The 24,567-nt window shown below is 44.5% G+C and overlaps 1 protein-coding gene across 4 annotated transcripts in view; it reads right to left on the bottom strand.

Annotated features, from left to right (window-relative positions):
* Positions 1 to 610: 610 nt before the first annotated feature.
* The window catches only part of ADAMTS14 (ADAM metallopeptidase with thrombospondin type 1 motif 14), a 94,516-nt gene continuing 70,559 nt past the window's right edge, over positions 611 to 24,567 (bottom strand). For 2 of the 4 annotated variants that reach the window (XM_081956486.1, XM_081956489.1), the window contains 10 exons: positions 22,628 to 22,761; positions 21,947 to 22,070; positions 16,880 to 16,963; positions 16,016 to 16,179; positions 13,571 to 13,736; positions 12,098 to 12,230; positions 10,302 to 10,509; positions 8,967 to 9,096; positions 4,725 to 4,835; positions 611 to 2,557 (listed from right to left, as the gene is read on the bottom strand). In XM_081956486.1, coding sequence (XP_081812612.1) covers positions 1,944 to 2,557; positions 4,725 to 4,835; positions 8,967 to 9,096; positions 10,302 to 10,509; positions 12,098 to 12,230; positions 13,571 to 13,736; positions 16,016 to 16,179; positions 16,880 to 16,963; positions 21,947 to 22,070; positions 22,628 to 22,761 — 1,868 coding nt within the window. In that variant the 3' untranslated portion in view covers positions 611 to 1,943. The remainder of the gene's footprint in view (positions 2,558 to 4,724; positions 4,836 to 8,966; positions 9,097 to 10,301; positions 10,510 to 12,097; positions 12,231 to 13,570; positions 13,737 to 16,015; positions 16,180 to 16,879; positions 16,964 to 21,946; positions 22,071 to 22,627; positions 22,762 to 24,567) is intronic. The other 2 variants (XM_081956487.1, XM_081956488.1) reach the window with 2 other exon arrangements.

Genomic DNA, 24,567 nt, shown 5'->3' with positions numbered 1-24,567 from the left:
AGTAGGCTTGAAAAATTTTAGCAAATGGTTTTCTGCCCAGTTGCTGGGTGGCTGTGTCCATGGGTGTGTGGCCTAGTCGGCTTCCTACACCGTGTGTATGTGTGTTTTCGCCATCCCCAGTGTCCGGAGGCTTTCCTCGATCCTCCGGGAGGGCGAAAACAGCTTCCCTGGGTTCCAGAGGCCAGAAACAGGCCAGTTTCCAGACTTCTGGGAGGCCTATTTTTCGCCCTCCCAGAGCCTCCGCATGGGCCCTGCATTACCTAGCATCCAAAACAGACCACGTGGAGACTCCTGGGAGGGAAGGGGTGGGATGGAGTCAGCCGGTTGTCAGAATTACTGGTTCAGTGAACCAGATTAAAATTAACATCCAGTTCGTCTGAACCGGCTGAATTCCACTCCTGAATACGTTTCTGGTTATGTGTCTCACCCTGAGCAGTTTTTAAATGGACCTGCAGTCAATTATCTAATGTGGGGTGTACAACCTTGGCAACTTTAAGACCTGTGGGCGTCAACTCCCAGAATTCCCCAGCCAGCATTGTTAGCTGAGGAATTCTGGAAGTTGCAGTCCACACACATCTTAAAGTTGCCAAGGCTGGACCTCCCTGATGTAATGTGTACTGAATGTCTTGATGCACATATTGTACTAAAAGTAGGAAGATAAGACTTCTCACTTTCCACCTCTAGCAGAGTCCAAAACAGCATCATGCCAATGTAAAATAATACTTTCAAAGGAAATAAAGCATGAAAAATCAAAGAAATCAAAGTATTTTTTTAAAAAGATCCTCCATATAACCTTTTTGTTCCTATAACACTATTTCAGATGCAAAGGCAATCTATTGCATGTTACTATCCTTTCTCCTTTCTATGAAAGCCGTTGCAAGTGCTGCTATAGACAAAGTGCTGGAATCAGAGATGTTGTCTGAATTAGACAACAAGCACTTCCTAAACGGGTAAGAGTTGGGTCAAGCCAAATATGTGTTCAGAGATCACATCCTACAGGAAAGGGATTGACTCTTCCATGAAGACTCCAGGCAAGGAGGGCAGCATCCTGTCCGTTTCTAGTCCTATTGTGTCTGGCACCCATGACCATGTCAACCCACTGTCCCTCTACCCTTCTAAATGTACTACTCATCGTGTCCCACTGAAGGTTGAGCACAGAGGTGAGCTGCCTTTTAAAAAAAAGCAGCTTTCATAAGGTGAGCCAACTAGATAACTTGTTTAAAACAAATGGTGATTTGATCTGATCCAACCAGTTAACCATTATGTTGGTACGTTCTCCCTGCTTGGTTTCTAATAAAGATTTTAACTTCCCAAAGACTTCCAACCAATCAGATTGGATGCTGTGTAGTGGGTTTAGGAGTCTTACTTAATCAAAACTGTACATGCACATCTCTCCTATGTTTTTAAACTAGTTCTCTTCATTGGTCTCCTCCAAGTGAGATCTCCCTTATAAGGTCTAAAACTGCCAGGATCACGTTCCACTAGCTATGTAATAAAAAGCCCATTCCAGAACGACAGGAATAGCAGCAGAAATGGGCAAGAAATCAAGGAGGAAGGAAACAAGATCCCTGGGTTTGGGGTGCTTTGTTTTTGTTCCCTAATTGCTTTTTTAAAAAACCTTGTTAGCACCTTCAAAGAAAAAAAACTGCTTACTGAAGATAATGTTCTTAAATAATCTAGAGGCAGTGACTCTCGGCTTCTCGTTGTAAGAAATATGGCAGCTGCAGCTGAACCCTTTTGCTTCTGGCTTTCTTTGGCTTTTTAAGCCTTTAGAAAAGGGCTACAAAAGAGCAAAAATGTTGTCGCTATTATAAATGAATGGGCTATTGCTTTGAATCCTTCCAATGAGAAACGTCTTGATGGCACCCCAAAGAATCTGTGGAGAAAAAGGGAGAGGGGGGGAGGGAGAAAGAGAGGAAGTTCTAGCAAAAAAATAGCCATGCTCATGTCAATGTCAAGGAGGAGGTCCTGGAAATGGCATCTGGCTCTTCCAGCATCCCATTGTCCCTTCCCCGTACTGCTACACCTGAAGAGACATGGGAGGATTTGATGTCTCCCTGCGATGCAGCTAAAATTTTGTCCAACATCACAGGGAACCACTGGAATGTTGAGTTAATCTGGAGATTCTTGGGAATCCACCCAGCTGTCAGCCGGCGAGGAGAAGACAAGCGGCCTGATCTTCTAACTCGTGCGCCGGTGTTGCCAGGACAGGGCCAGGGGGTAGTCGCCCGGCATAAGGTGTGGGCTGTTGAACTGGTCATCGTGGTGAGCAAGGGACGAACCGCCTCTGTCTCCTTTGGAGTTGTAGCCCTTATCCTTTGCAGGGGACTAGCAGCCGTGAGGTAGAAAGGCATTAGTGGCAAAGGGCTGGGAAGGACAGCAGTTCCCTCCTGTACTTCAGTCTCGGGGGCTGTGCGGTCAACACCAGGAGGCCGAGTGGTGGCAACGCTTTTGCTGCAGGATTCACAGCACAGCTTGTGGTAGCCGGGAATGGAGCAGTATCGAGCCAGCACTTCCATTTGGCAGAATACAGACTTGTCCCCAAGGCAAGACACCTCTGTGACAAGAAAAAAAATCACAAAAAGGTTCCTTGAAATGGAGTGAAAATACCCTTTGGTCAGGCATACACTCTGCTGCCAAAGGTCCAGAGTTGGAAAGGTTAAAAAAAAAACCAATAGAGGTAGTCCTTGGACTTGCAACAGTTCATTTAGTGACCATCTGAACAACACTGAATGACGTGACTTTCACACTTACGACAATTGCAGCATGTCCACATGATCAAAATTCAGATACTTGGTAACTGACTCATATTTATGACGGTTGCAGTGTACCGCAATCACATGATCACCTTTTGCAGCCTTCTGACAAGCAAAGTCAACAGGGAAGCCAGATTCACTTAACAAGCATGTTACTAACTTAACAACTGTGGCAAGAAAGGTCATAAAATGGAGCAAAACTCACTTAGCAAATGTCAACAAATATTTTCTTAACCATATTTTTTTTAAGTGGTTGCCATTGCCTCCTTCCTAGGGCTGAGGGAAAATGGCTGGGCAAAACCATCTGGCTGGCTCTGTGACTAACCAGGATTAAAACTCCCATCTCCGGATTTTTAATACGGTGCCTTTAACCATTACACCAACCTGGCTTAAGAAGGCTTAAAAATATATATATAAACCAGACAAGCAGAAAGACCAACATAGAAACGTGATTCAACTTGATGCAAAGAAACAGCTTTTAGAACAGAATAGATCTGGGCTGCTTGCAAATACCTAAAGGACGCTGGATGGCAGTCGATTTTACTAAAAAGAAAAAAAAACTGAACAAAAAATTCAAAGAAAAATTGTAGTCCTGCATACACTTTTCTTGGACTATGCCTCCCTCAATCATCCACTTTACTTCCAAGTAGATATTAGCCTAATATGACTAAACAGACAGGAATACAATCATGGAAAGCTTTAAATCTTATATGGCTTTCCTAGCAGTAAATGCCACTGCTATACCCACATGTAAAGCCACAAACACATGTAACATATGCCATAAACATGTATAAAGAATTATACTAATGAATCAGCATTAATCTCGCCTGAGACCATACATTTTTTTAGTGGAAACAAATTAAATATTTTCTACATTATGAAAGTATTGACTAAGCTTGGTGTACTGTAACATAAGGAAGAATTTATTGTCCCCGGCAAAGTAAGATCATTCTGTTCATCTCAAGAATTGCTTCTCTCATTATTTCCATTCAGTGGTTAGTCAGATCATAGTTATCTGGAAAATAAGAGTTGCATCTTTCAGTTTTTGTTTTACAAGGATCCATTTTTGGCTATAATGTTTTTTTATTAATCTACTGTACTTCATTGACCTGCAAACCTGGATAGCTGGAAAACCAAATTATGTCTGATGGTTTAGCAAGTGATTGTTTTAAAAAGGATTTATTAGATTATAGTAGGTATCTGGCCCTCTCAATTCCTGGCAAATACTGTAGATGGGGAAGAAATGGAGGTAGTGACAGATTTTATTTTCCTGGGCTCCAAGATCACCGCAGATGAGGACTGCAGCCAAGAAATTAAAAGACGCTTGCTCCTCAGGAGGAAAGCTATGGCAAATCTAGACAGCATAACAAAAAGCAGAGATATCACCCTGCCAACAAAAGTGCATATAGTCAAGGCTATGGTTTTCCCAGTTGCAATGTATGGCTGTGAAAGTTGGACCATAAGGAAGGCTGAGCACCAAAGAATGGAGGTCTTTGAACTGTGTTGGAGAAGACTCCTGCGAGTCCCTTGGACTGCAAGGCCATCAAACCAGTCAGTCCTAGAGGAGATCAACCCTGACTGCTTTTTAGAAGGGCAGATCCTGAAGATGAAACTCAAATACTTTGGCCACCTAATGAGAAGGAAGGACTCACTGGAGAAGAGCCTCATGCTGGGAAAGACTGAGGGAAAAATAAGAAGGGGATGGCAGAGAATGAGGTGGCTGGATGGAGTCACTGAAGCAGTCGGCGTGAGCTTAAATGGACTCCAGAGGATGGTAGAAGACAGGAGTGTTGTCCATGGGGTCACGATGAGTTGGACACGACTTCGCAACTAACAACAACAACAAAGGTTTTAGTAAATGTATTCATTCACTTACACAATGAGATTGAGAGCATCCCATCTTCTAAGTATTTCAGAAAATAGAAGAATTGAGAGAAGTTGATTCAGAATAGGAAAGTCTGCACTTACTTGATGATACCTTGCTAACGGGATGTTTGACACTCTCCTCTGAAACCCACTGAACCTGTGGAGTCACGTGATTGCTGGTGTTTGCATTTGCTGTGACATTTGGTGGCCTTCCTGAAAGAACAGGAGTAAAAGAACACATCTTTTACTCAGATTAACAGATTAACAACCCGCAGTCGGTTGGGAGACCGTGGGTGCTGGTTACACCCGGTCGCTTGTACCAACCCCCGCGTCCTAGGTGGTCAGGATTTGCAGGCCCAGGGCCTGAGGCTGCTGTTATGCAATGCGAGGTCCGTTATCAATAAGGCCCCCCTCATTCATGATCTAATTTTGGAGGGGGAGCCGGACCTCGCGGGAATAACGGAAACCTGGTTGGGCCACGAGGGAGGGTTACCCCTCGTGGAAATGTGCCCACCAGGTTACCAAGCATTTCACCAGCCCCGGGCCCGGGGAAGGGGCGGTGGGGTAGCAGTGATTATCCGGGAGGACTTAGAGCCGAGGGAGTCCACTGTGCCACAGACGTCCGGATGTGAATCCCTTGTTGTGAAATGGGGCCCTGGGAGGCAGTTGGGCCTGCTGATAGTATACCTGGCTCCCCGCCATACATCAGCGACCCTGCCTGAGCTCCTCGAGCTAATCTCATCGGTGGCGGTTGAGACCCCCAAACTTTTAGTAATGGGGGATTTTAACCTGCCGTCAGTGGGAGAAGCATCAGAGGGGGTTCGGGAGTTCATGGCTTCCATGACAGCCATGGACCTGACTCAAATGATTCAGGGCCCGACACACGAGGGAGGTCACACCTTGGACCTCGTTTTTGTCTCTCGCCAGTGGTTGAGTGATCTGGGAGGAGTGCATTTAACCATCACTCCTCTATCATGGTCAGATCACTCACTCCTCCGACTTGACTTCCCTGGTGCTACCCCTCGCTGCGGGGAGGCGGAACCGGAAAACACTAGATGGTTCCGCCCCAGGCGCTTGATGGAACCAGACAGGTTCCAGACGGAGCTTGGGCCACCTCCTGCAGCCCTGACCCGCCCTCGGGTAGAGGACCTGGTGGCCGCGTGGAATAATGCGACTACCGGGGCCTTGAACCGGGTGGCGCCTTTGCGGCCTCTCCGGCGGCAACGATCCACCCTGGCTCCTTGGTTCACTGAGGAGCTAAGGGTGATGAAGCGCCGCAAGAGATGCCTAGAGAGTCGTTGGAGATCCTCCCGATCCGAATTGGACCGAGCACAGGTACGAGCCCATTTAAGGACGTACCTAGTGGCATTGAGAACGGCCAAACGTCGATATTGTGCCGCTCTCATTGCATCCGCAGAGAACCGCCCTGCCGCCCTGTTTCGGGTGTCCCGCTCCCTTCTGTTTCAGAGGCCGCGGGAGGCCCCTCTACAGGGTAGAGCAGAGGAGTTTGGGAAATATCTGCTGGATGAAGTCGCTCAAATCCGGAAGGATTGGGTCCCCTTCAGTGGCCCAGTCGAGACGCCAGTGGCGAGTCTTGAGAAACCTTTTTGGGAGGAGTTTGACTTGGTTGCCATCGAGGATTTGGACAGATTGCGTGGACGACTGCGACCTACCACATGTTTGCTGGTCCCGTGTCCCTCCTGGCTTGTACTGGCTTCCTGGGAGGTTACACGCGACTGGCTCCTGGGCCTAGTGAACGCTTCGTTGGGTGAGGGGTCTCTCCCGGCCGCCTTGAAAGAGGTGGTGGTGAGACCCTTGCTCAAGAAGCCTTCCCTAGACCCTACGGAGCTGGCCAATTATCGTCCTGTCTCCAACCTTCCCTTTTTGGCGAAGGTTGTAGAGAGTGTGGTGGCTTCTCAGTTCCCACGACATCTGGAGGAGAATGATTATCTAGACCTGCGCCAGTCCGGCTTTCGCCCTGGGCACAGCACTGAGACGGCCTTGGTCGCGTTGGTAGACGATCTCTGGAGGGCCAGAGATAGGGGTTGCTCCTCTATCCTGGTCCTATTAGACCTCTCGGCGGCTTTTGATACCATCGACCATGGTATCCTGTTGCACCGACTGGAGGGGTTGGGGGTCCGGGGCACCGTTTTGCGGTGGTTCGGCTCCTACCTCTCCGGCCGGACGCAACGTGTGTTGGCAGGGGGGCAGAGGTCGACCCTAAGCCCCCTTACTTGTGGGGTGCCACACGGGTCGGTCCTCTCGCCGCTCCTGTTCAACACATACATGAAGCCGCTGGGTGAGATCATCCGTGGTTTCGGGGTGGGATATCATCTGTACGCTGATGATACTCAGCTGTACATTTCCACCCCGAACCACCCCAACGAGGCCATCGAAGTGATGTCCCGGTGTGTGGAAGCCGTACGGGTCTGGATGGATGACAACCGACTCAGGCTCAACCCTTCCAAGACGGAGTGGCTGTGGGTTCCGGCCCCCCGGTTCAACCAGATAATTCCATCTCTGGCCATTGGGGGCATTCAACTTGCCCCCGTGGAGCGGGCGCGCAATTTGGGCGTCCTCCTGGATGCCAGGCTGTCCATGGATGAACATGTGACAGCCGTGGCCAGGGGGGCGTTCCACCAGGTTCGCCTGGTGCGCCAATTGCGCCCCCTATTGGACCGGGACGCCTTACGCACAGTCACCCATGCGCTGGTGACGTCTCGCCTGGACTACTGTAACGCTCTCTACATGGGGCTCCCCTTGAAATGCACTCGGAGACTGCAGTTGGTCCAGAATGCGGCCGCGCGGGTGATTATGGGGAGTACCAAGTACTCCCATGTGACACCTCTCCTGCGCGAGCTGCACTGGCTTCCTGTGGTCTATCGAGTGCGTTTCAAGGTTTTGATTATGATCTTTAAAGCGCTCCATGGCTCAGGACCTAGTTACCTGCGGGATCGTATTCTGCCCCATACATCCCTACGACCCATTCGCTCGCACAGAGAGGGACTTCTCCAGGTGCCGTCTACCAGACAGTGCCATGGGGCGGCGCCTAGGAGCAGAGCCTTCTCTGTGGCGGGCCCAGCCCTGTGGAATGACCTCCCCCCGGATATTAGGACTACTACTGACCTCCGCTCCTTCCGTGTCAAGCTCAAGACCCACCTTTTCCAAATAGCTGGCCTGGCTCGACCATAACTTAGTAACGCTCCTGATGGGTTTTTTAATTTGGTAATTTTATTAGGGGATTTTAAACTGTATTTTTAACTGTCTTTCACTTAAGTCCATCCTCCTCCATGCACATATGTATATGTCTCTGTTTTTTGTATATATGCTTGTCTTATGTGTATTTTTTATCTGTTTGATTGTACGCCGCCCCGAGTCCTTCGGGAGAGGGTTGCGGCTAATCAAATAAAATTATTATTATTATTATTATCTGTATGGCAGCTTGAAAGTAGACGGGTCACTAGAGCTTTCCCCAGAATAATCTGGTGATATGGTTTAAGCCTTCTGAAGAAAATCCCAAACAGGTATACAAGTACTCCTTGATGTATGACCATTCGCTTAACGATGGTTCAAAGTTACAATAGTGTCAGAAACAGTGATTTATGACCCATCCTCAAAGTTATGACGGTTGAACCATGGTTCACGATCTCAAATAATGTGCTTGGCAACTGGCTTGCATTTACAACTGGTTGCAGCATGCTATGGTCAGCCGACTTCTGACAAGCAATGTCAGTTGGGAAAACCAGATTTGCCTAATGACTGTGATGATCCACATAATGACCATGGTAAAAATGGTCATAAAACTGGGCCTAGTCATTGATGACTTTATTAATGATTGCATTGCTTAGCGATTGAAATTCCCAATTGTGATCATAAGTCAAGAACTGCATGTACTTTGTTCCTTTAAACCAGGGGTCCCCAACCCCCTGGGCTGTAGACCATGGCTTGCTAGAAATTGGACCGTATAAGCGAGCAAAGGAGAAATTTCCTGACAGTTAGAACAATTAATCAGTGGAACAATTTGCCTCCAGAAGTTGTGGGTGCTCCAACACTCGATGTTTTAAAGAAGAAATTGGACAACCACTTGTCTGAAATGGTATGGAGTTTCCTGCTTGAGCAGGGGTTGGACTAGAAGATTTTCCAACTCTGTTATTCTATTGTTTGTTTGTTTGTTTGTTTGTTTGTGTGTGTGTGTGTGTGTGTGTGTGTGTGTAAACTCCCTCTTCTACCCCATGTGGCTGAGAACAAACTACATTTTTTCTCACTTCCTGATAGGCTGAGTAATTACTTACACATGTATTGACACTGTTATTTAATTCCTAGCACAATTCCAGATTCTCTCACCTGGGCATTCCTCCAGTTGGCAAACTTGGAAAGCTTCTGGCTTCTCACTGTCACACTGACCAATGTTGTTGTCATTGGACTTGCAAACCACTTGGCGTTGCTGAATGCCTTCTCCGCAGCTGACTGAGCACTGCCATAGGAGGAGAAGAAAAGCATATTGATCAAGGATGTGGAAAGAAGGAAAGCTGTAACTCTTCAAAGAGTCCTCATGGGATAAAAAAATTAAACGAATAAGGCAGCTACATCTAGGAGGCTCCACAAATGTAATTGTGATTAGAACAGGGTGCGCAAACCGTTCTCCTAGGTCGGTGTTTTTCAAATTTGGCAACTGTAAGATGTAAGAATGCATATTTCTTTTTGCAAACTGGATTTTAGGAACTGCTATCTCATTAGTTCTTCTGATTATGGAGTGAAAAGAACAGAGCAGGCAGCATTTCCTGACCCAATTAACACATTTTATAAAACAGCACCGAAGGCATCTGATAAAATAGGTTGCAATTCACAAAAGATTATGCTTTTCCATAGTGTGTGTGTGTACATGCATAGTTTTTACATATACATACATGCATACATACATACATATACATATATATACTGTATATAGTTTTTTGTTTATATACAATATTGGAAAAATGAGAACACCCCACCAGATGAAAATGGAAATTTGGAAAATATTCGACTGTGTAGAGATGGATAGTTTGACACTGAAAATAAAAGATAAAGGAGATACAGAGTACTATTCAGTGTGGAATAGGTTTTATCAATGGTTAGAGATAAGAGGTGGAAATTAGATGAAGTAAGATTATTTTTATAGGTAAGTAAAATATGAATGTTGTTTATAATTATGAGCGTGCAATTAATATGATCATAAATGAGCTAATATAATTTTAAATATGGTTACAATTATTATGTATATTATCATTATTACTATCACTACATGTTATTTTTCCCCTTCTTTTGTAAAATGAAATGCCGCGACAATACACTGTCTTCAAAATGTTTATATGTAAATAAAAAACTTGACTTAAAAATAATAATAATATTTTTTGGTAGATAAAATGCTACTAGACTCTTGATTTCTTATTTTATCACCATATACTAACGTGGCTCACTTATTATGTTTCCTAGGTCCCAAACAGTCAAAAGCATTTTGCATTTTGTTTTGGGGAAACAAAGCCACCTCCAAATGTTGGGACAGGATGTTTTGAAATGATTAAAACAAAGCCTCTTTTTCATCTCCGTTTCATGAGTACCTGCAGGAGAAAGAGATGCCAGATCCAGCATCTCCATAAGCTGTTAAGGCAGTGATGGGGCCACTTGTGACTGATACCTTACCTGAGACCAAGCCCCTGTCTTCCATTCGGCAGGACACGGGATGCGGCTGCAAGGCCTCCGAGTATATGGTTTCTCTCCTGCGCAGTACTTTGAATGCATGGTCCGGTTGGTACCATTCTGTAGCTGTTGTACGCATTGCACCACTCTGGCCTGGACCCCAAGTTTGCCGCAGGATTTACTGCAAGCACCCCAGTGCTCAGTCCCCCAGCTGCCAAGGGAACAGCAAAAAACAGGAATTGTTAATTCCGAACAATTAATGTCCCAATTCTTTCTCATCAAAGTCAACTGGGATAATGCAGGTAGCCCTTGACTTACAACATTTTGTTTAGTGAACATTCAAAGTTACAACGGCACTGAAAAAAAGTGACTTATGACTGTTTTTCACACTTACGACCTTTGTGGCATCCCCGCCAGGGGTGGGCTGCTACAGGTTTGCCCGGGTTCGGGAGAACCCTCTAGCTCAGTGGTTCTCAACCTTCCCAATGCCGCGACCCTTTAATACAGTTCCACATGTTGTGGTGACCGCCAACCATAAAATTGGTGTCTCAGTTCCTAAGACCATCGAAAATATGTGTTTTATGATGGTCTTAGGCGATCCCTGTGAAAGGTTGTGAAAGATCCCTGTGAAACCCACAGGTTGAGAACCACTGCTCTAGCTAATGTTATGGCCAGTTCAGAGAACCTCCAAATCCCACCCCTGGCTGGCCCTGCCCACTCCTCCCCTCCCCTCCCACCATGCCCCTTCCAGGAGAATCCACGCAACCCATTTAGGATGCAAGCCAAGTGCAAGGCCCGGGTGGAGGCTCAGAGAGGGGGAAAACTGGGCCTCCTAGAAGGCCTCCAGAGCCCAGAGGAGGCAGTTTTCGTCCTCCCAGAGGCTTGAGGAAAACCTCTGGAGCCTGGGGAGGGCAAAAATCCCCCCCACCTGCCGTGGTGCAGGAAGCCGACTAGGCCACGCCCAGCAAGCAACAGGGCACAGAACCCACTGCTGAAATTTTTAAAGCCCACCCCTGATCCCTGTACTCATGTGATCAAAATTCAGAAGCTTGGTAACCAGTTCATATTTATGACGGTTGTAGTGTCCCAAAGTTATGTGATCCCTTTTGTGACCTTCTGACAAGCCAAGTCAAAGGGGAAGCCAGATTCATTTAACAACCATGTTACTAAAGTATCAACTGCAGAGATTCACTTAATTGCTGTGGCAACAAAGGTTGTAAAATGGGGCAAAATTCACTTAACAAATGTCTCACTTAACAGCAGAAATTTTGGGCTCGATTGTGGTTGTAAGTTGAGGACTACCTGTATTTCAGATTGTATTTGGGAGCTCATATAATCTAGACCAGTGTTTTTCAACCTTCAAAGCTCTTCGGCTTTGAAACGGAGGTGAGCACCGCCCCCTAGAGTCGGGAATGACTAGCAGGTATGTGTGAGGGGAATCTTTAACTTTATATTTAATATTACATGCTTCAACAGCAGCAAGAATTGTGTATGCACAGTATTGGAAAAATTAGGAAACATCCACAAAAGAGGATGTAATTTTTAAAAAATTAGATTGTGCAGAAATGGATAGATTGACATTAAAAATAAAAGAAAAAGGAGACCCAGAGTATTTTTGAACATGGGACTTGTTTTATAAATGGTTGGATAGTAGAGGTAGAAATTAGGAGTGGGAAGAGTATTATTGGATAAAAATAAACTGATCCAGACAATTCGCTGTTCATTAAGCACATGTATATATGTGATGTGAAAATATGTAAATAAACTGCTAAAAAAAAAGAAAAGAAAGCAACGCTCACATCGGTTGAGAACACTCTTGCACGTTGCACCTTCTGCGGATTGGCTTCGGTTTCTTTCCATTGCCACAGAAGTTCCGGTGTAACATTCGGTTATCATTCTTCCTCCGGCATCCATACTTGGCATATTGTACTCCTGTAAGATCACAGAAGGAGAAAGGCATTTCAAAAGCATGTTGGAAATGCAATTGCAAAGAAGGAATGCTTTATCCTCTTTGGTGGACCAGTGGGTAAAGTAAAGAAATGCTGAGCATTTTAATTCAGAAGGTTCCTAAAATGAATATAAAACTGAAACCAGAGATTTTCCTTTTAGGACTAGCCCATAAAGAACTTGCAAAAAAAAAGGAGCGGGGATTTTGTTCCTGTATATGTGGACTGCAGAAAGGATACTTTATCTGCAAAAATGAAAAGATGTGTCAATCTCCACAATGGAATAATGGATGGAAAAAGTAATGGAACTGGCAGAGATGGCCAAATTAACTATTTTAATTGAAGAAAAGAGTATGTCTGGTTTTGTTTCTATTTGGAAACCACTTCTAGGCTTTGTGCCTGAGTCAGAAAAAAATTGATTCTGGGATTTGATGATTAGTTTGTTGTAATAGAAATTATTAGTATTTACTAAATATGTAAAAGTAAAATGATGAGGCTCTAACTTTACTATTTGTGTTCTACTACAAAAAAGGTTCGAATTTACACTTTGGTTTTTTTCTTTCTCCTAATTTCACACTTCTTTTTCCTTCTTCCTTTTCCCATTTCTCTGCTATCTTAACTTTTTTGCAGCCCGCCCGAGCTCTGTTTTGGCTGGCAGAGGGTTGCAGGACACCCTTGCAGTCAGAAACAGAGCTCAGGAGTCCGTTATTGCTGGTAGAGCGCTTGGGCCACTAAGGATGCCGCCGACATGAATGATGTCAAGCTGGCCACACCCATCCTGCCCCCCCCAAGGTCAAACACAACCCTGATGCGGCCCTCAATGAAATCAAGTTTGACACCCCTCCTCTAAAAGAAAATAGAAGGGTGTTTTTTTATAAAGAATGAAATGTAGAAAATTGTAAACTTTTTCCTTCCATTTAGTGTTTGAGCCACAGTGGTGCAGTGGTTAGAGTGCAGTACTGCAGGCTACTTCTGCTGCCTGCCGGCTGCCTGCAATTTGGCAGCTCAAATCACACCAGGCTCAAGGTTGACTCAGCCTTCTTTCCTTCCAAGGTTGTTAAAACGAGGACCCAGATTGTTGTGGGCAATATGCTGAGCCTGGGAACCGCTTAGAGAGGGCTGTAAAGCACTGTGAAGCAGTATATAAGTCTAAGTGCTATTGCTTTTGTTTCACACTCTAGATGCTGTAGCCTTTGTTATTCATCATCCAGTACCTTTTTTAGAAAGGAGTTTCCTTACATATTTAAATATAGACCCATCTGAGCTGGGCCATTCCAGGAGATCCTTGCATATGGAAAGTAGTTCTAAGCACAGAGAGAACAATACCTCCGCCACAAGCTTTTGAGCACGGAGACCAGCCCTTAAGAGCCCATTCATAGATATCCGTTTCTTCAAGAAGGACATTATTGTTTCCGATGACAGGGAGAAGATCTTCATGGATTATGTACTTATACATCAAGCTGCTTTGGGAACTATCATCTTGTGGGATGACCTGGAATCAAAGGAAACGAGATAGTAAAGAAAATGCTTCCTGTATGATCATAAGTTCTTCCTGCCTTATTGGAGGACTGTTTCATCAACACTTGCTTAACTGACAACTGTGTACAAGGACTCTGAACTAGTTAGTACGTCCAACAGAGGTAGAGAGCCAGTCTGATTTGGTGGTTAAGATAACAGGCCAGAAACTAAGAGACTTCTAGTCCCAGCTTAAACCAAAGCCAAGTGGTTCATCTTAGGCCAGTCCCTCTGTCCCAGCTCTGGGAAAGAGGCAATGGCAAACCACTTCTGAAAAAGCTTGCCAAGAAAACTTGCACAGATTAGTGCAAGCAGTCACCAGGAGTCAAAAACTGACTCAAAGGTGCACATGTGCAAGCATACAAACACACAGAAGCACACATACAAAATCAACAGAGATGGGCTCCAGAAGTTTATTGTCAAAACACAACTTATAGTATACACAACTTCTATCAACTCCAGGGCTGTTTAATGTGATTTGCATAGGCCAGGGATCGGCAACTTTAAACACTCAAAGAGCCACTTGGACCCATTTCCCACAGAAAAGAAAACACCGGGGGTCACAAAACCCTTCCTGCGCCTGACTATTTCCTGAGCAGCCACAAAACTAGCATACGTAGTTGAGTTAAACGTTCTGTTTTCTTCTGAAACTTTTCTTTTCTTGGATTTATCCATGGTTGGCTTACCAAGGGTTGAAAACCTCAATAAATCACAAGCCGGCGGGTGTCATACCTTAGTGGTTGTGACGCATATTTTGAGCAACAGGGAGCCACAGCAGAGGTATGAAAGAGCCACATGCGGCTCCAGAACCGCAGGTTGCTGGCCCCTGATATAGGTGTCTTGAGAAGTGCACTCCCTAATGAAGGTAACATCTTTTAAAATCCATTCATTGTTTTTATTATTGCAGGTTTTTATGTCATCATTAGCCGGAGGGAGGGGGAGGGCTATGGTATGGAGACTTTCAGTGTCATACTCCCTCTACGGATAAGAAAAAAATGATATAGTCTTTTCTTCTTTAATATAAAGTGGTCCTTGACTTGCAACCATTCATTGAATGACCTTCAAGTTAGAACAGTGTTTTTGAAAAAAGTGACCCTCGTACTTATATCCGTCATAACGTCAATACAGCCATGTGATCAAAATTTCGGCACTTGGTAACTGGCATGTATTTATGACAGTTGCAGCGTCCCAAGATCATCTGATCCCCATTTGGGATCTCCCCAGCCGGCTTCTGACAAGCAAATGAGAAAAGCTGAGTTTGCTTAATAACCACATGATTCACTTAACAACTGAATCACAGTAGCAAAAAAAAAAAGTTGGAAAATTAGGCACAACTCAACGTAACAACTGCCTTGCTTAGCAGTGGAAATTCTTGTTCCAATGGTGGTTCATAAGTTGAGGACTACCTGTAGATGGGACAGGACCGCAAACAGAAGAGGGAAGTAGTTCTCTTCCACTTGCTCAAAACAGCAACAAGGATACGTCACCTCCCCCTACCTGTTCTGACCTAGCTTCCCCAGCAGCACAAAGCCGAGTCCGAGTCCTGATAAACCCTTCATTTAATTTACAGTGAATTCCTCTCTAGCAAAGTTCCAGCTGAAAGTCTTTCAAGATCACAATTTATCAGACCTTTATCAGGCTTGGAGAGTGGCCAGGCCGATATCTTTCAGATGCTGCAATACTTGGCAGGAATGAACTAATTGTCTTCTGCAAACACCCCTCCTCTTTTGCTCCTCTTTTATTCCCTATGGGAGGGTCCATTCACCGTCCACCTGTGACCGTACTCCCAAGTCGACCCCTGTTCCTTAGCTGTTCCCTTCGTCTGGCAACTCTGCGTATGCGCACACTGGGAACAGGCTCCAGCTGTTTGTCTGCCCCACTGATGTCTGTCTCCGAAGGCAATTGATAACTGTTGGACGGCCCTGGCCCCCTCTCTGCCTCCCATGCAGAGCACTCATCAGAGCCTTCCCCAGACTCCAGGACTGCCCCGTGTTCCTCCCCAACCTCTTCACTGTCCAAATCTGCTGCCAGATCTGCTGGCTGCTGGCGGGCCACAACACTACCTCTAAAACCACAAAAGAACTGGAATCCAAACTTTCAGTCCCACGCCCTATGGGAAAGCTTGGAAGGACCCCAGAAAATGATGCTGATGACTTGCAGGCTGCCGTTCTCCCATCCCTGGCTCCAAAGAAGAAAACAAGACTTGTGCTTTTCTTGGATAGATGTGTGGGAGCCTAAGATGCCCTCAGGACTTACCAGAACATTGATAGCTTCATGAAGGGGGCCACTAGTCCTCAAGCTTTCCTTGCCATTCTCAGTAGTGTACTCCCATTCCAAGCCCACCTTTAGAAAGGTATGGTTCTTGACAACTTTGATGCTGGGATTGATAATGAAGTCACCAGAGGCTTGGTTCTTAACAGCTAGAAAAAGAAAAGAAATTATTTGTAACAGATGATCAGACTGGGTCTGAAGGCGGGGTCCAATGGATCATCAGTTTGGAGTCATTAGGCTCCCACAAGAGAGCTAAGTCCATCCCCCATGGAACTTGCCTAGCACCAATTTGCCTTGACCATTGGTAGCTCAGATTCTTGTATATAGGTAGCATGAAATTAACTGGTAGTACTTTTGAACTCTGTCCTGGGTCCTGATTTCTTGCACCTGACATTATTTGGATGAAGACTCTCATCAATATCCTTCAAAAGGAAGAGAGGAAAATGATACAGGCATTGTTTAAGTATAGAAAGCCCCGAAGTCATAAGAAAACATGTTTTCCCTGTTAAATGTTATTTTGATTATTGATTTAAATCTGCAGCCATTTCATGGTTTGTTTGTTTTTTGGCATCTATAAAACAACAGAATGTGGTATATGCACCTGTCCTTTACTAACTATGAGAACCAATGTACTATAGGAAGAAGGGGATACAGTGCAGGGAAAAAGCGTGTTCTCAGCCAAAAATCAACATCGATGAGTTCACTGTGTCAATTAAAAATCTGTTTTATTTGAAGTTTAAGTTTGACTAGATTCAACCTTTCTATTTTTTTTTTTGATGAGCATTTGTTAAACATCCCTCTGAATCCACAGTACAATATACAACTGTTTTCTAGGCAATCTGTTCTTACCAATTGTATGGGATACAGGCTCCATTTCCTCAATTTGGACATGCCTGGCACCTACTGGAATCTCAAACATTTTCAGAGCACCCCCTGAAAATTACAAAAGAAATAAGCCATATTTCAAATGAGTGCTAAATATTTTTTTTTAAAAAAATGAAGTTGCTGAGACAGGGCCCAGCAGTTTCTAGGCTACAAAGAACTGCTATGTTAACCCAGATATGGTGTCTTTCATGACCATAAAGAAAATGACCAAGTATGCATTGATTATAAATAGTTTGAAGGAAAAAAATAATAATAATTTAAGGCTTTGGTTTCTGCATATCATATGCCTTTATTCCTCGGTCACGTTTGAGCAAATTCTAGGAATAAGGCACTTCCTGAATCAGGGGTTAAGAATCATTAATATTTAGCTGCCTTTAATTACCAACATGGGAATTAAGTTTGAAAGTATAGTAGTACCCTACTACACAATTGTCAGGCAGCCCCTTAATCTTTCAGAGATTGATGAATAGTATTTCCCATGAATGTACATTTTAATATTATTTTAGTAACGAAATTTTGGCATGAAGGAGGCTTGTTGGCATCACTACTGATTCCTGAAAGGCACAGAATGCCCTAGAGTGGTCTGAACTAACCACAAGAATGTGGGGCATTTATAAACTTCTCACAGGCTCACGCAAGCCAGGTTAGTTCTTTTTTTCATTTTAACAAAAGACTGATGCTTCTTAATTTAAAATCCTCTACCAGCCTCCAGTCTGTAGTCAGCAAAGGAGGCCCCGTTTCCTCATGGTGGGGCCTTTGAGGAAAGGAAGAGAAATTCATTCTCTAACTGATTCAATCCATGTTCAACAAAAGCAGAGCTCATATGTGGGCATTCAGAACATGTTCAGTGGATCACTTTTTGGGGAAGAACCGCACCAAAACAACTAGATATACACTATATTGCCAAAAGTATTTGCTCTCCCATCCAAATAATCAGAATCAGGTGTTCCAATCACTTCCATGGCCACAGGTGTATAAAATCAAGTACCTAGGCATGCAGAGTGGTTTTACAAACATTTGTGAAAGAAGGGGTCGCGCTCAGGAGCTCAGTGAATTCCAGCGTGGAACTGTGATAGGATGCCACCTGTGCAACAAATCCAGTCGTGAAATTTCCTCGCTCCTAAATATTCCACAGTCAACTGTCAGCTGTATTATAAGAACGTGGAAGTGTGTGGGAACTACAGCAACTCAGCCATGAAGTGGTAGGCCATGTAAATTGACGGAGCGGGGTCAGCAGATGCTGAGGCGCATAGTGCGAAGAGGTCGCCAACTTACTGCAGAGTCAATCGCTGCAGATCTCCAAACATCATGTGGCCTTCAGCTTCGCTCAAGAACAGTGCGCAGAGAGCTTCATGGAATGGGTTTCCATGGCCGAGCAGCTGCATCCAAGCCATACATCACCAAGTGCAATGCAAAGTGTCGGATGCAGTGGTGTAAAGCACACCGCCACTGGACTTGAGAGCAGTGGAGACGCGTTCTCTGGAGTGACGAATCGCGCTTCTCCATCTGGCAATCTGATGGACGAGTCTGGGTTTGGCAGTTGCCAGGAGAACGGTACCTGTCTGACTGCATTGTGCCAAGTGTAAAGTTTGGTGGAGGGGGGATTATGGTGTGGGGTTGTTTTTCAGGAGCTGGGCTTGTCCCCTGAGTTCCAGTGAAAGGAATTCTGAGTGCTTCAGCATACCAAGACATTGTGGACAATTCCATGCTCCCAACTTTGTGGGAACAGTTTGGAGCTGGCCCCTTCCTCTTCCAACATGACTGTGCACCAGTGCACAAAGCAAGGTCCCTAAAGACATGGATGACAGAGTCTGGTGTGGATGAACTTGACTGGCCTGTACAAAGCCCTGACCTCAACGCGATAGACCATCTTTGGGATAAATTAGAGCGGAGACTGAGAGCCAGGCCTTCTCGTCCAACATCAGTGTGTGACCTCACAAATGTGCTTCTGGAAGAATGGTCAAAAATTCCCATAAACACACTCCTAAACCTTGTGGACAGCCTTCCCAGAAGAGTTGAAGCTGTTATAGCTGCAATGGGTGGACCGACGTCATATTGAACCCTATGGATTAGGAATGGGAGGTCACTTACAGTAAGTTCATATGCGAGTAAAGACAGGTGAGCGAATACTTTTGGCAATATAGTGTATTTCCCTCCTTTTTTGAGGTAAATAAAGCTGCAGCTGTGATTAACCGCTGGGTGTTTTGGAGTATTTAAAAGGGGCCATCTTCTAGTAGCCTCACATTATAGCAAACATCAAGACCTACTGTATTTTCTGGACTATAAGATGCACTTCCTCCCCCCCCCCCAAAAAAAGTGGGTGGAAATGTCTGTACGTCTTATAGAGCAAATACGGGGCTGTTTTTTGCCTCTCAAACCCTCTGTGCATCCTGTTTTTGCCCTCCATGGCATCCAGAAGCACTCTACAGGCCAAAAACGGGCCTCCGGAGGCCTCTGCGGGTCCCGTTTTTTCCCTCCCTGGTTTTGGGGAGGCCAAAAATGGGACATGTGGAGGCCAACAACTTTTTTTTCTTATTTTCCTTCTCTAAACCTAGGTGTAAATACGGTATATTTATTCTAATCTCATTTGGAGTGATGCATACCAGGTCTATAAAGTCATTGAGTAAAGTTCCTTGGGAACTATCACAAATAAAAGTCTAGATGCTATTCTCATGATGGCCTATTTCATTCCCGGTTATGTCCCTCCACCTGCCAATGAAACAGTTTACTTTTCATTCAACAATTTGTAAGAAACTGCATCTTTGCTCATTGGTTTCATTTTTTTACACAAGTCCTAGAATCTTAGCATTTTATTAGAAAGTTCCACTTTAACTAGTGGATGTAAACTTCCATTTGTTCTCTGCCCATCATCCATATTCTGCTGGAGAAATAGGACAAATGCTACCTTAGAGCTATATCTCTAGAAATTATCAGCAAAACAATTGGCTAAACTTTTACTTACAGTTGAGTTCACTTGTAATAACTCAGTTCAGACCTCCACTCAGAGTTTACCATTTCAGACTACCTATAACTACCATCTATGTCTGCTATTGAACTTTTCCAGTTTTCTTTCTCTCCGAAAGCCTGCCATTTTCTCTAGGTACTTCAAATTTCCTTAAATATCACCTGGATCATGCCAAGGCCTCTGAAAAGCAGTTTGTTGTCACAGCTAAGAAAGTGTTATTCAGGTAGAGCAGCTGGCAGGATCTACTGTATTTTTTGGAGTATAAGACGTACCGGAGTATAAGAGTCAGCAAGGTTTTGAAGAGGCAAATTTTAAAAAAAGTTTTTGCACATTGCAAACCTCCCAAAAACGGCCCATTTTTCATGAAAACAGGCAGGGTTCCCCCCCCCCCAAAAGGGCATGAATAGCCTTTAGGAGGCTTGTAGAGTGCTCGGGGGGTGGGGGACGAGCAAAAAATGGTCCATTTTTTGTAAAAAATAGGGGGCATGAATAGCCTTTAGAAGGCTTATAGAGTGCTCCTGGGGGCTGGGGAAGGGGCAAAATCAAGCAAAAATGGCCCATTTTTTGCTCCTTTCTGCCTTCCCCAGCCCCCAGGAGCACTCTGAAAGCCTCCTACAAGCTATGCACGGCCATTTTGATGAAGGGGGCAGGGTTTCTGGAGGCCAAAAATGCTGTATTCAGTGTATAAGACACACTCAGATTTTCAGCCTCTTTTTTGAGGGAAAAAGATACCTCTTATACTCCGAAAAATACAGTAGTTAACTTTGGCTGATCTCAAGAACATATAAACAGGGTTGCATTTGTAAACAATCAAAAATGATAGTGTGGATGGCCAGAGTGGTCAGCTGGACTACCCTGTTTCCCTAAAAATAAAACCTCCCTGGATAATAAGCCCAATCAGGCTTTTGAGCACGTGCGCTAAAATAAGCCCTCCCTGAAAATATTGCAACACAGCAGCAGCCATGAGGTGACCACGCTCACAGCCTCCTGCACCTCAAAAATAATAAGACCTCCCCAAAAAAAAGCCAAGCGCATATTTCAGGGGTCAAAAGAAAATAATAACACTGTCTTATTTTCGGGGAAACATGGTAGTTAGGTGGGAAAAAATCAATAAATCATAAGTGGCAACCATTTTTTCATTATTGCCAATTGCCCACAGGCTTTCCAGGGATGGGATTCTACCGGTTTGGGCCGGTTCAGGAGAACCGGTAGCTCCAACTATCAGCAGGGAGCGAACCGATTTGCTCCGACTTTCACCTAGGCCTGCCCGCCCATGTGCTATACTCACCTATATTCCTTTTTCTGAAGCCCAACTGATAGGCGCGGCAGAGTGGATTGCCACGCCTCAGCTGTTTCCCTCCTGCGGAAGGGGATTTCTTTGTAAACTGTGCATGCATACGCAGTGCACGTCAGCCATGTCAGGTGCGTGCGCGAAGCAAACCACATGTTAAACCAGTAGGATTGCACCCCTGGCTTTCCTATAGCAGGGGTGTCAAACTGGATTTCTTCGAGGCTGGTCAGCATTGTAGTTCTCCTCCGTGGGCTGACCAGGGGAGGAAGGGGAAGGAGGCAGCTGTAGCACCCTGCCAGCCAAAACCTGCCCCCCTATGCCCCATTTTGTGTGCCCCCCATGCCCCGTTTTGGCTGGCAGTGTTGCAGGAGGCCGTCCCCAAAATGGGACGCAGGGGGGCCTTGCATGTGCCCCTGTGCCGCATTTTGGCAGGCAGAGTGCTGCAACACACACCCCCGCACCTTATTTTGGCTGCCAGAGGGCCAGTCCTTTGCTATTTCTAGGCCAGCCCTGCGAACCAGATTTAAGCTTAAGGCTTTGCGTTTGACACCTCTGCCCTATAGTTTCCAAGAGTTGATTATATTATCTTTCATAACTATCAAGACGTCAAAAAATTTAAAGAGGGCTGAAGCCTATTATTGATGTTAAAGAACTGCTGTGAAATGCCAAGACTATAAGGATATGCTGAAGAATAGAAGACCGTGTTTACCTTTAATGGTAATACTAAATCCTCTATCATTACCTTTTCAAGTAGCATTTGTTCTTCCATTCTCACCTGACTGCTTGGGGGTTTTGACCAAAGTCGCCTTCACTGTTCTACAATGGGAATTGTCACCCCCACAAACACCACACTTGTCATCCTCCTTCAGAGAGCCAATTTCTCTGTCGCACCCAACATGCTGCCATTCGAAGAAGAAAAACACAGAATTAAGAAACGGGGTTAAGGATGCAAATTCAAAATGGAAATCCTCCGAATGAACTCAGAATAGGCCTTGCAGAGTACCATTAACTATTTCTCTCTTAATGACAGGATGATATACTTCAGTGTTTAAGCTGTGTGGACTTCATCTCCCAGAATTCCCCAGCCAGCATTGATTTAATTTGTGGGCAACCATCAGATGATCAGATTTAACCAATAAAGCCTACTCATGTTTATATTTTAAAGGAGACTCAAAGCCAATAAAACATATCTTAAAATTAAAACCAAATCTATATATTTGCCAATGTATTTCTTTCAGATATTCCTCTTATGGTTTATTCCGATGCCTTGTATTTTCTACTTGAACTTAAAACATATTGTGGATATTCTAAGTCAAGAATTACCTGTATAACTTTAAGAATTTCCCAGTTACCATGGCCACTGCTGGCATTTGCAATCAGAGAATGTCTGTTATATATCTATTATAAGTCCTTCAGAAAAGTTTCTAAAACTTGAAAGGACCTGCAAGTTACATACCACACATTCACCCCTTACACAGACACTGTACGGGTCTCTGTAGGTGCACCTGGTACCATCGTGAATAACCTGATTCATAAATACCACATCCCCAGTTTCCTCAGATTGGCAAATCAGCTCACATTTCTGGGCATCTGCAGAAAAAAATGAAATACATGGAAAAGATTGGTTCTATGTTCTGGCAATTGAGATGCAAAGTGGAACTCTGTACTTACCATTCAACTTCCTGGGAATCAAGGAAACCAATCTATGATGGTTTCTTCCTTCTATCAATCCTCCCTTCTTTGCAAAGAGAACAATGATCCTAAGGCAGGGGTGTAAAAATCAAGTCCTTGGGGCCGGATCCGGGCCACAGGGCGCTTAGATCTGGCCCATGGGGCTGCCCTGGAAACAGTGAAGGACTGGTCCGCAATGCTTCTGCCAGCAAAAACAGAGCTTGGGAGTGCTGCGTGTGGACCTCCTGAGCTCCATTTTCACTGGCAGAGTTGCAGGAGGCTGACACAGTCGAAAACGGAGCTTGGGAGTCCGTTTTCGCTGGCAGAGCACTCGGGCACCCCCCGGCGCCCCCCAACACAAGTGATGTTGAGCTGGCCACGCCCACCCAAGCCCAAGGTCAAACACAAGCCTGATGCAGCCCTCAATGAAATCAAGTTTGACACACCTGTCCTACGGCCTAAACCAGGGATGTCTGACCTTGGCAACTTTAAGACCTATGGACCCAAGTCCCAGAATTCTGGAGAATTCTGAGAGTTGAAATCCACAAGTCTTAAAGTTGCTGAGGTTGGACATCCTTGGTCTAAAACATGGGTACCTATGCAAATGGAATACCTGGATCATAGAAACATAAATATTCTTCAATAAATATATCTGGAGATAACCAGTCAATGCTATAGCTTTGCCACGTGGTTGAAGCATCTTATTTCTATACGTTCTATACAATTGTATATTTCTATACAATTTATATACATTCATAAAAGTTTTGATCTGAAGGGTTTGACAAGTTGCATTATTTCATTCATCCTTTATAGAAGAATAGCCATGCATCAAAGTTGGTGATGGCAAAGGATTCCACTGTGATTATTCAATATTAACCCTTTTTGGAACATTGGTCTCAAATATTAGCAAAAGTACTCAGAACACAGAGAGTATATCTTATGCGCATATCTCTCATCTCAAGAAAAAAAGAATGACATAACAATAAGAGGAGAATTAACTAGCATGATCCCGCGTCTGATTCCCAGTGGTCAAGATAGCCTTTTGCATAGGATTCTTTATGGTTATCAATTTGGAAAAGACATTGATCAAAAGGGCATTTGAATATGGTGGGGTAGTGACATCCCATGGGGAAGTCACCAAATTGAATGTTGCCATGTTTCCTCTAAAATAAGACAGAGTCTTATTTTCTTTTGACCCTGAAATAAATGCTTAGCCTTATTATTATAATTATATATACTGTATTCATTAAACATGAAACTCAGCCAACTGAACATTCAAAAATGCATTACAAATACCAGTGACTGGTGCTAATGGTTGATATGGTTTGCTGCCAGCATCCTAGGTATCAACCAAGTAAGTACCTTCTTAAAATATAAGATGTTCCGAGTAGCGCAGTTTTTTGCAGTTCTGCTGGTGTTATTGCAGGAAGCTGCAATTTGTTGATGTATCTTGTAAAATTCTTGGACATGGTACCAAGTGCCCCGATGACAATGGGTATCACTGTTACATGCTTCATCCATAGCAGTGTAGTTTCAATGGCCAGGTCGCGATATGTCATTATTTTTTCTAGTTCTTTTTCTTCGACTCTGGCATCTCCAGGAACAGCGATATCAATAAACTGTACACTTTGGCTCTCTACAACCATGATATCTAGCGTGTTGTGCTCCAAATGACAATCCATTTGTATTCGAAAGTCCCACAAGATCTTCGCCTTCTCATTTTCG

The sequence above is a fragment of the Natrix helvetica genome (assembly GCF_964273705.1).
Source record: "Natrix helvetica genome assembly, chromosome: 5".
Lineage (NCBI taxonomy): Eukaryota > Metazoa > Chordata > Lepidosauria > Squamata > Natricidae > Natrix > Natrix helvetica.
Note: the sequence above shows the minus strand (reverse complement) of the source record. Positions and strands in the feature narration are given on the sequence as shown.